Here is a 12,097-nt window from a genome sequence, read left to right as displayed (position 1 = left end):
GAGGAAAGGAAGGCGGCTGTTCTGAGCCACTCCTTCGGGTACTGAAAAGCGGGATATTAAAAAACAACTTTTCTCTTAGAAGTCGACTCCACACAGGCAGGCGCTACCTTGCTAATTGTGAACAGAGCTTGGCGCGAAAGCCCAACCCATGCTTCTCTCGCCCTCCAAAAGAAACAAGCCTCTTGCGTGGGTGGTGCATTTATTTACTCCACCACTTCGGCCCTCGCGAGTTCGAGTCCCCCCGGCGGTGAGGACTCCCCTTTTGGCCGGCGGTGTATTTCTCCTCCCCCTTCCCCGTTCCCTTTTCCCCTCCTCCGAGCAAGCAGGGAGGGCAGCAGCGAGAGAGAGACAGAGAGAGAGAGAGAAGGCAAGCCATGGCGCTGCTCTTCGTCGCTCTCCGCGTGGTCTTGGGCCTCTTCTTCGTGTTCACCGGATCCGTCAAGCTGACCGATCAGATTTCCAGCGAAGTTTACCAGCATATGGTGAGTGGCGGCGGCGGCCGGCCGGGCTAGGGTGGGGCGCGACCGTCTGTTTCTGGCCCAAAAGGGAGCGGGGCGAAAGCGCGCGAGGATCCAGCCATGCTCGTTCTGCAATTGGCAAAACAGGGAAGAGAGTGCGCGCGCAATACATTTTTTAAAAAAATAGCAAGATCGGGAGGAGGGTTACAAATTTGCAAAAATATGCCTGTATGGAACACAAAGACACAACGCGACTTGCCTCGGGGCGTGCACCTTGGAGCCTCGCAGCGCGCTTACTCGGAGGTCAGCCCCACCGAATGTTAACAAGGGCTTGCTCCCGAATTGGGAGCTCTGCGGCCTGATCTGCAGGGGAGGGCTTCCTCGGGAGTAAGCGCCCGTTGGGCAGCGGTCTCCGTTTGGCTAAAGAAGGTAGCGCCCCCCCGCTGTTGTGCTCTTTCCCCGTCCAACCCTTCCGAGCTGCAGTCCCAGCCGCTCTTGCTGGGGGCTAAGCCCGCCTGAGGAGACGGGAATTTACTTCTGAGTAAACATGGTTTTGGGGGGGATCCAGGTGCACGTGGGGAGCAGCCGGTTGGCCGCGCCGCTTGAAGGCTTCTGCGGAGCTCTTCCGAGTGCAAAACGCGCGTGGGAGTCTCATCCCGCGCTCGCAGGATCCGGATTCGAACGGGTATCGGGGGAAGCGGGCATGGAGAAGTCGCAGCGGCTTCCGATTGGATTCGGGGGACGGGGTGTGTGTGTGTGTGTGTGTTAAGGTTATTAGCGGCCCACCGCGGAGAGCAGAGCCATGCGGATTTTCATTTATTTATTTTTAAACCTATACCCCGCTCCTCTCGACAAGTCTACTCGGGGCGGCTTACAAATGAAAGGCAAACAGCCTTTGCAATAATAAATGCAATAAAACCCCTAAAATCAACACTCCCCCCAATTAAAACATAACAGTCAAACGCCACGAAGGACAAAGCAAGGCAGAGGGCGGACAAAAATCCCCAAACAACTCCCCAATTCCCATCCGGCCAGCCGTTTCATGCCATTAAGGGCGTCTGATGGAAGAACAGGCAGTCAGATGTCATTTCTTACTCGCGTGTGTGAATCTTCGAAAGCGTTTTGGCGCGAATCGGGGAACTTTTGGCAGGTCGGGGCTGCGGATTAGTGACACTTGCAAAGGGTGTGGCGTTTGCTCCGCTCCTGAGAATATCGTGTCCAGCCAGCAGCAGAAAACCTCGTTTGTCCCTGACTCTACATTTGCTGCGATCAGGAAAACAGGGTGGGGTGCGGAAGGAACCTGTTTCCCTGTTTTGAATCGGGCCGTTGTTGGAGGGAACGGCGGGCTTTGCCAGCTGGAAAATGCCCCCCACTCGCAGCTTGAACCGCATTTCCCCAGCTTTTGATTGACACATGGGGGAAGGACTGGAAGCTAAACATGGGGAAATGTGGACAGTGGTAGACACAGGCTACACCTGCATATTGCTGGCTATTGTGACATTGTTTCCTGATAAGGGTCGGATATCTGTTATAATGAAGGAGCGGACTGCTGTCAAAATCTGGAACAAAAGATCCGCAGAGAGAGTCCGTATAAGAAACTGAAAATGCATAAGATTACTGGTAATTGACCTATTAATAATCAGTACAGTTTCTGTAGCTGGTGTGTGGGTTTCTTGCCAGTCCTTTATTAACAAGCGGCACACAGGTGGTTGCGCAATGTCATAAATATGCACAGAAGCACCCATAGTGCTCTGGCATAAATCTGCTCAGTGTTTGCCCTTGGATTCAAACGCCAAGCAGTCCAGCCAAGAGTATGGAAGAGAGGGAGAGATTCCCTTTAGGTCCTTTTAAAGATCCTGGGCCTAATGGGAAATGGGAAACTCCCCTACAATATGACTGTTTAATCTGGTGTATTGAAAAAGGTCAGTCATCCGGTGATATTTAGGCAGTGGCAGGGACAACCTACCTTCCCAACTGTCCTTGATTCTCACACCAAATTGATCTGTGGATTCCTGGCATTCATATTTTAGCCTGATTCACACCAAGTGTTTTTTTCTGGCAGAAGGGGAGGGAGGCTAGATCCAGGCAGGATATAGGTTCACACAGCCAAGTTAAGACTATATTAATAGTAATCTGTCCCCCAGCCTGCTTTAATTTGGGCAAAATCTGGAGCCAGGGTGATTTCTCTGGGATGCTCGAAACCAGCATACCCAACTTGAAGCCTGCTGTGTTTAGAAAGTGGGTGTGGCTGTGTGCAGTCTTCCTATTGGCTACTGAAGATTTGTTTGGCTTCATAAATTAAAAACTCATTTTCTCTACAGCTGCCTCCACACTGTTGATTTTATTCTCTCTAGCTTCCCTTAACCAGTATTATATACATTTTAAAAAATTACTCCTCTACTCTCCTGCACTTGGGCTTTCTTTGTGTTTGTGGGTGTATAAGAGAGCTTTCCTCTTTCCTTCTGTATTAAGCAGAATGTTTGCCTGATGTGGTGAACAGCTAGTATTGGAATTATGCATAATTTCACTCCCTGACATGTTGTGGTTGGCTCTTCCTCCTGTGGCAGCCATTTTGTGGCTGCGGCCGCTGCCCTGTAGCGTAATTCTAAATTAACTTGCAGAAGTTCTTTGAGAAAGTGAGCTAGCATGGTGGCGATGGTGACCAAGTAGACATTATATACCTGGACTTTCGAAAGCCTTTTGACAAAGTACCTCACCCTAGACTCCTGAGTAAATTTAGCATGGGATAAGAAGATGGGTTCTCTAAGAATTCAAAACTGGTTGTCACAATGTAGGGGAGTAAGCAGTGGGGCTGTTACTATTGAATTTATTCATCAGTGATCTGGAACTTGGGTTGGGTAATATAGTGGTCAAGATTGCAGATGACACCAAATTATTCAAGATCGTGGAAACCAAGACTGACTGTGAAGAGCTCCAAGAGGACCTCCACAAATTAGGTGAGTGGGCAACAATGTGGCAAATGAAGCTCAGTCTTGGTAAGTATAAGATGATGCTCACTGGGACAAAAAATATCCCAACCAAGTATAGGCAAATGGGGTCCAAATTTGCAGAGACTCAGAGGGGGAAAGATCTTGGGGTTGTAGTGGATAGCTCAATGAAAGTGTTAATCCAGTGTGCTGCAGCAGTGAAAAAGGCAAACTCTGTGTTAGGGATTATTAGGAAAGGGACTGAGAATAAAATGTCCAATGTTGTAATGCCCCTGTATAGATTTAGGGCAGTGGTCCCCAACCTGCGGGCCGCGGCCCGGTGCCAGGCCGCGAAGGCCATGGCGCCGGGCCGCGGCTCCCTCTCCCCGCCCGCCCCCCCCCGCAGTAAAAAACTTCCCAGGCCGCAAGCTTACAGCCCAGGAAGCTTCTTACTGCGGGAGGGCGGGGAGAGGTAATCAGGGCTGGGCCGCGCCCGTGTGGGCGCGGCCGATGCATGGGCATGGCCCGCGGGCCGCGGCCCAATGCCCTGCCGGTCCCCAACCTCAGAAAGGTTGGGGACCACTGATTTAGGGTATGGCCTCATTTGGAATACTGTGTTCAGTTCTGGTCCCCATATCTCAAAAAGGACATGGCAGAGATGTAAAAAGTACAGAGGAAGGCAACCAAGATAGTTAGAGCATCTTAGCTATGAAGGAAGGCTGAAGAGTCTGGGCCTTTTCAATATTTAGAAAAGAGACAATTAAGTGGGGACATGATAGATAAAATTATAAAATTAGTCACAAGGTGGAAAGTGTTGACAAAGAACTTTTCCTCCCACTTCCAAAATACTAGAGGGCATCCAATGAAGTTGATAGGTAGTAGGCTCAGGAAGGACAAAAGAAAATGTTACTTTATACAGTGAGTGATTAAAACGTGGAACTCACTGCCAGAGGCCACAGAGTGATGGCCACAGGAAAAACCACGTTTAAAAGGGGATTCGATAGATCCATTTAGGATAAGTCTATCAGTGGCTACTAGCCATGGTGGGTGGGAGATCCTCCACATTCAGGGGCACTATGCCTCTGAGACCCAGAAGCCCATATCAGGGAAGACCTCTGCCTCTATGCCTTGTTGTTGGCTGTCCAGAGGAACTGATTGGCCACTGCGTGAGACAGGATACTGGACAATGGACCATTGCCTTGATCCAATAAGGCTCTCATGTTGGGAACCCCAGCCCTGATGAACAATTCTGCAACTGCAAATCTGACAGGATATCTTCTTGGACCAATGCTCCAGTTTAGGTCATAAGTTGGTAAGATAACTGGCTAGCTTGTTGGATAAGGATTACTCAGGTTGAAAGCTCTGCTCAAGCAAGAAGCTCACTAGGTCCCCTTGGGCTGGTCGCTCTTGCTGTCTCAGCCAAAACCTGCATCACAGGGTGGTCATGAGAATATAATAGAAGAAAGCCAACTATGGCTGCCTTGAGTCCCCCTGAGGAAAGGTGAGATAAAAATATAACAGAAAGTTGGCATTTCAGTAGAAATCCTCTTGGCTTTCATGAAGGAAATATCTTCTAGTGATGATGTTTTCTGAACATTTGTACTCCTCCCATTTGAGGGGCCATGGCTTCCTGGCAGAACACCTGCGGTCCACGTTTTGATCCCTGGCATCTCCATTTAAAAGGACTAGTAGTTTGTGAGCCATCATTAAGAGGCGATGCTACTGACTTGAATAGACCAGTGGTTTGGATCCGCCTAAAGGCAGCTTCAGGTATATGTGCATGCATTTGTTACTCTCTTCAAAGAGAGTCTTTCCCCAAAATTTCCTTTCTCCCAACAAGGTGGTGGAATTCTAGGAGTGATCTGAGTATTTATGTAGTATTTCATGATGATACATCTTGGTAATATGTAGTAGACTTCTGTTATTTCCCCATTATTTCAGAAAGGGTGTGTTTGGAATGGGTGAGTCCAAGAGGCATCACTGCAAATTTAAGATTGAGATAAGATTTGCGCCATGGAATTTCCCACTGTGTTACATTAATATGCAAAGGTTCTCCAATTTTGTTGTAAGTGATGATGGAACTTTGAGAATAGGTAGTGGGCATCACCACAAAATGGTTGCCAAGGAGATGACCTGATCACCACAAAATGGCTGCCATGGAATGCTTTGGCCAGTCACAAGATATTGGGAGGTTCCAGACCAAAAGTAGTCCTACAATAGCAGCTGAATGGCTATAGATAGAAAAGCAGCAATCCCTGCTCCAGTGAGGTAGAGAGAAGCCAGGGTTGGATCTTTGCTTTGGGTAAGGATGCGGGTGCCTGGAAACACATCAGAGAGGGCGCCATGGCATTCATATAAAGCAGGGGTAGTCAACCTGTGGTCCTCCAGATGTCCATGGACTACAATTCCATGGACATCTGGAGGACCACAGGTTGACTACCCCTGATATAAAGGATCCCTGGGCAAAAAAACTGAGGTTTCTCCACAATTGGAGAAACAGCAGGGGGTGCTTTTGATAGCTATGAAAAATGTTTTCTGCTCTTGACTGAGTGAGTCTTGAAGTTGTACAGAACCTTCAAAACATTCTGAAGTAGTGAAGCTTTGCAACTGCACCTAGAGAAAAACAGGTAATCGTCCTGCAATTTCTTGGCCAGATTATGGTGGAGTCCCATAAATATGGGCAATTCTGAAGAGTAGAAGCCTTTAATTCCCTGTGAAACCTTTTCTTTCCTCACTCATGATTACATTAGAAATGTTTGGGGAAAGCAAAATAATAACTACTTGAAACAAAGACGGTTCTTAAAATGCAAGCCAAAAACAGATTCACTTTTCTTTCTTATTTTCTTTGCAAGTTCTTGCCCCTTTTCCTGATTTATTAGGGCTGTGAAATCAAAATTCAGCAGAATCTGCAGATTTACGAAGGTTTTTATGATTCATTTATTTCTTATTTACTATTCGCTGCCTTGAGTGGTATGAAAGTTTTATTTAGTACACTAAATCTTAGTATGCACACATCCTTAAAAAATCCTTCAAAATAGCCTGCGTGGTATTCGTTGGGTCCAGTAGATAATATCACAAGCCTGTTGAGGTCTATCGTTGGTAAACATGTTTCATTTAAATTGGTAACTCTTTTTGTTGAAGTGATCTAATTTGTGTACCTCAGCAAAGATTCTGGTGTTCCTTTGCTTATAAAGAGAATGTACTTCTTTTTAAAACCTTAAAAAAAACAACATGGTTTGAGAGTTTAACTAAGACAACTGTGTTTAGCTTTCTCTAATGGTGCAGATGACTTCAAAAATCCAAGTTGTTCTTGATTATTTATATGTAGTAGCTGTATAATGGTGGGAGCAACTTGGATCTTTCAAAATACAGTCAATCAGATCCAGAAATTCTAGATTTTTCCAGCTTCCATAAGGGCTAGAACTCTCCCCCTCCTCCTGCTGATATTTGGGGTGTTAGATATTGTGCCATGGGCAGAAGGTACCGAAATTATATTCCTTTTGAGAAATCAAACACATCTTTTGAAACCTAAGTTCCTCTTTAATGAATTTCCTGGAATTTTCTGCAGGCATTTTCTGCTGGCTGTTCTTCAGATTTATTCTCCTTGACTCCCCAACCCAAACGCCTCTTTTCCCCCCAGAAATCGCAGTTTGTGCAGTATGCCGATGTTTTCCCCTTGAAGGAGTTTGGCTACAAGCCAGAGCCGGGCCGATACCTCGAAGTGGTGGGCTGGACAGAAGTGGTGGCCGGCCTACTCTTGGCCTTTGGGCCGCAGCTGCTTCAAGAGATCAGCAATTTCGTCCTCACTATCATGATGATAGGTAAGGGTTGTCTGGCGGTTAATTTATGAAAACACAGACCTGGAGCTCAAGCCTGGCTTAAGAGGCGCCTCTCTTTATCCCACATAAGCGTAGTTGGAATCTTCTTTGCATTCATGTTGCGTCGGGATAGCGGTGAACAATTTTTCCAGTCTTGAATTTTGTAAGAGATTTATGGAGCACTGGGGCCAGATGGAGAAAATAGCAGAGAGGGTTTCTTCTGCCTTTCAGAAAGTAGCTTCTCTAAGAGGTCATGGAACTGGGTCGATACTTGGGAGCTCTCCGAGGCTGTGGGTGTGTTTGGTTTGCATCTACTTGACCTGTGCCCTTGTTGTGAAGCAGTTTGTTGTTACAAAAGGCACCATCTGCTCTCCGCTGAGGCAAATAGACTGGGTAAAAGGTTGCCCCTGGAACTTCCCACTTCTTAAGGAAACAGGGAGGCATGAAAGGAGATTGTGATTTTCAGCAGCGGGTATTGCCACCTGACATGCCAGAGACCTGTGACCTGGGTGGCTGGTGTGCTAGTGGTGCAGATGCTGCTGTTGGTTCATGTAGCTGCCCAGTTTGAGCAAGAGGATGGGTACGTGCAAGACAAAAACCAAGACAGGCTCTTTGGTACCACCAGCATCACCTTTAAACCAGGCAGAAGATTTGACAGGGGAGAAAATAAAAGGGGTGGGGCGTGCTGAGGGGTACTGGTGTTGGGATTGGTTTGGAGCAGGCGTAGTCAAACTGCAGCCCTCCAAGGGCTCATGGGAATTGTAGTCCATGGACACCTGGAGGGCCGCAGTTTGACTACCCCTTGTTTGGAGAATGTGGATGAGGTTGCTGGGGTGCTGGATAAATGGGGAACAGATCTGGCCTTTGGGAAGCAAATACATTGTCGCTTGTCTTCCTCTCCCTGCAGGTGCCATCTACACCATCTTGGTTTTGAAAGAACCCATCGCCATGTGTGCCTCCACCACTGTCTGCCTGGGTCTCCTGCTTCTCCTGAACATCCGGGGGAGGGGGGGAAGCGCCAAGTCCAAGTTTGAGTGATGGGAAGTCATCTTGGAGGATAAGGAAGGAGGGATTGGAAATGATGCTTCTGAGGTCTTTGGCGGCATAATTGGGTTTCTGTTGTCCTGTTTTCCCTGCCGTGCCCTCATTCCCTTAAACACGTTAATAAGTTGTGTCCCAGCGATGAATGATCTGGGAGGGCTTTGAGATTTCCAGGGGTAAGACTTTCCTCTTTTCTCTTTGGTAGTTCCCTCCCTACGCCCAGGGGAGGCATCCTGGAACATGCTGATCCGGTCTGATGGATTTCACAGTTTGGAGGAAAAGAAAGGGAAAATAATCAAATATTTCAACGTTTGTCTGATGAAAATCCTTTATTAACACTGCAGGAGACAGTTGCTCCTTTCCAGAGTCTGAACAAGCAATTTCTGTGGGAGGCTGCGGCATGGTGCTCAAGAAGTCTGGAAACTGAATGTTTTGCCATCTTGTGTCTAACAGGACAGAGCTACATTGTCCTTAATGTGTTTGTAGGCTTACCTGATGAAAACTGAGACCTGTACTTCTGTCAGAGGCCTACAGTTATGTTCATACAATCATTTCTCTCAGAGAGACACATTTTGAGTCCAGTGGCACCTTTAAGACCAACAAAGTTTTATTCAAGGTATGAGCTTTTGTGCGCTACAGTACACTTTGTTAGGCAAGGAAATGGGAATAACTAGACCACATATACAAGGAGAAAGTCAGTTGTGGATTTGCACACAGCGTAATGAGGAAGTTTACCAGATACACAGACCTTACAGGAATAACAAACTTAGTTCATAAGGTCATCTTTTGTTTAGATTGTACTGGGTGAAAGAAACATTGTAAGGGAATAAAAATGCCAAGATTAAAGATTAATCGATACATGCCTTCCCAGCTGTGGAACCTGGGAGTATACCTGTTAGTGTAGTAACTCCAAAATTTGTTTAGGGCCCTGATTTATGTATGCAAACAAAAACTGGAGTGAGTCAGCAGCCCTAGCAAGATTGGTGAGGTCTCAAATTATGGTGTGTCATCTGGGATTGGTAGTTGGCTTGTAATGGGTAACTGTTTTTAAAAAACTTGTTCCACTCATGATACTTTGGATTTTAACTTAATGGTTTCAGAACCGAGTGTGCACCAGGAAGTGCACAGATGAGTTCCATATTTGGGGGTCTCTGTGCTGGTGTAAATAAGAGAAGGTCAACTGATGTTCTGTGAATAGGATTAAGCCTGTGATTTTCTCTGGCTCCAAAACCTTCCAATGAAGGCAAAGGTGCTCAATACTTCAGACATGCATAAAAGCTGAGCATTAAGTACAGTGATGAAAAAGGAGGCTCTTGAGATTTCCTGCATGAGACAGGAACTTTGGCCTAGATGTCCTCTTCTAACTCTAGGACTGTGTAATACTTCTTCTCTTGCTGAAGCGTTGTGTACGAAGGCTAGCAATGAGAAAGTGCTTGGTTGAGAAGGTCTTCCCTGTCCCTTCTCCAAGTTCAGGCAGTTGGCCATTCTTAGTGTATATCAGAAGAGCAGGTTCACCTACAATTCCCAGAATTCCTTATAGGAGGTTTTGGTGGATACATGATAAAGGTTTATAGAATTATGTATGGTAGAGAGTGGACAGCAAGTTTCTCCCTTTCCCATAATACTAGAACCTGGTTTGTCCACTGAAGCTGCAGAATGGAAGATTAAACACAAGTATTTATCCTCTGAACATATAGCTAATTTGTGAAACTCACTCCCACAGGTTGTGGTCATGGAATGGACAAATTTATGGGAGACTGGGCTATTAATGGCTATTAATCCTGATGGATATTTTCCCCCTCCAGGACCAGAGATCATATGCCACTTTGCTGGGGAGGACAGGAAGGAAAGTGCTGTTGCAGTCCTTCTATTTGTGGTAGCTGGTTATCTACTGTGTGAACATAAAGCTGGACCAGATGGGCCTTCAGTCTGATCTAGCATGGCTCTTATGTTCCTGCCATTAAATTGTGCCTAAGAAACTGATCTGAAGTGACTACAAATTTCTACCCAAAATTCTTTGCACCATGAGTCCAACACAACAGAGATAATTTCTTAGCTTCTCAGAAATAAGGTGAGGCTAAGTTATAAACTGTTGGCTCTTGTCTAGAGGCCATGGCAGAATCACTTCCTAGATCTGCAACTTGGGATATCTTCTACTAGTTCTTCGGAGACCTCCTGTCCTGATAGCAGCCCTTGTTACTGCTTCTGCTTCAAGCAGCGGTGAAAGGGAAAATAACACCACCAACATTGGTTGCATCATTACATCAGTTCTGGCAAAAACATGGAATTGACATTGGGTAGCTCTAGAAATTGCTGGAAACTCTGTGGTTTTACAGTAGAGTTTCTGGGAATCCTAGAGCAACTTCATGGCATTTCTGGATTTTCAACAGAAGTGAGGTAGCAATACAGCCGATTTCACCCCCCCCCCCAGGTTCCACCTTCAAATGATCCTACCAATTAGAATCCTATTTTCAACTGAAGTTGATCTGCTTGTACGTCTTACTGAGGTCTGTTTAGTGCCGTCTGCATGGTGTTTCATTGTTTCTCCAGGCATGGTTCTTTCCCAGAGGTGCTATCTAAGGCTGTTTTAAGAGGAGCTGCCAGGGATTGAACCCAGGGTTTTTTGCTTGTAAAGCAGGTCCTCTGCCGTTCTGTCATAGCCCCTCCTCTTGAAAGCAGACATGACATCAAAGCAGTTTTATGTTGGTGAAATATACTTTTTCAGACGAGAATCTTCCAAAAGTGTTTTTACAATATATCATACAGCTCTACCTCTCAAAATACTAGATACTAACAGTATATTCTAGGAAATATGTACCTAATTATGCAGGGCACACAATCAACTTTCCAGCCTATCTGGCTGTACAATTTTTTTTTAAGTCAAAATGGCCACAGTTTTCTATCCAGATATCTTTGCCCCAAAACTAGGAGTCTTAATTTTACTTAGCTTTATTGTTAAAATTCTTTGTGACTTCCTATCTTTAGCTTCTCAGGGCTGTATGCCTTCCAGAGGTCAATTTGAGGAGGACGACATGTAGAAGTGAGAAAACAGCCTTCAGTTCATTAGAGGTTCTTTACATTCCTTAGTTTCTTGGTTGATTGTCTAACCACCAGCATGGTTGTGATCTGCAACCCACAGAGCATAAATTGAATGCAGCCACACCATAACCTGTGAAGTGGGTCTGTATATGTGGCTTAAAACACCTTTGGATTAAATATGCTGAAGTACTTTGCTATATTTGTGAGGATTAAGCTCTGAACTGTTGAGTGCATTACACAAAATAAACAAAATTCTGCTAAGACTGATGGACTTCTTTTCTATTTTGCCTTTTCCCCCCAACACAAAGCTTACATCTTTTTTATCCTCACAACTCTGTGAAGTAGGTTAGGCTGGGGGGGGGGGGTGTATGACTGGCCCAAGGTCACCCAGCAGTCTCCCAGAGGCAATACTCTGACCATTATCCTACTCTGGCTCTCTCTTCAGGATCATTAGCTAGCCTAAGGCCAGCTATTAACTTGCAGAATTGTTCCTTAACTGAGATTTGAAAGTGTCTTTTGTTACCTGCCTCCCAGGCTGTCCATTGTGGGGAAAGTAAGGGAAGGCGATTGTGAGTTGCTTTGAGTCTCCTTTGAGTAGCAAAAAGCTGGGGCATCTCTTCTACATAATGCCACTTAATTGTTTCCAACACAGAAACATCTGAATTTCCCCAAGGACTAATTGACACATTAAGTTGGGGCAGGGTGAAATCCTCACGAGTAGCTTTCCTCCCTGTTTTTGTTCCTTAAGCTTCTTAAGGTGATCCCAGATGAGTCTGGGTCTTACACCTTGCCTTGATATTGCAGTGGTCCATGC

At 45.9% G+C, this 12,097-nt stretch overlaps 1 protein-coding gene across 1 annotated transcript; it reads left to right on the top strand.

Moving 5' to 3' along the window:
• Positions 1-222: 222 nt before the first annotated feature.
• Positions 223-11,544, top strand: TMEM35B (transmembrane protein 35B). The gene is made up of 3 exons (XM_077337521.1): positions 223-482; positions 7,026-7,206; positions 8,111-11,544. The coding sequence occupies exons 1-3, from the start codon at positions 375-377 to the stop codon at positions 8,239-8,241; spliced, it is 420 nt and encodes a 139-aa protein (XP_077193636.1). The 5' UTR covers positions 223-374; the 3' UTR covers positions 8,242-11,544.
• Positions 11,545-12,097: the final 553 nt, after the last annotated feature.

This window comes from Paroedura picta, chromosome 5 (assembly GCF_049243985.1).
Source record: "Paroedura picta isolate Pp20150507F chromosome 5, Ppicta_v3.0, whole genome shotgun sequence".
Taxonomy (NCBI): domain Eukaryota; kingdom Metazoa; phylum Chordata; class Lepidosauria; order Squamata; family Gekkonidae; genus Paroedura; species Paroedura picta.
The sequence above is the reverse complement of the archived record's forward strand: the minus strand, read 5'-3'. Positions and strand labels throughout refer to the sequence as shown.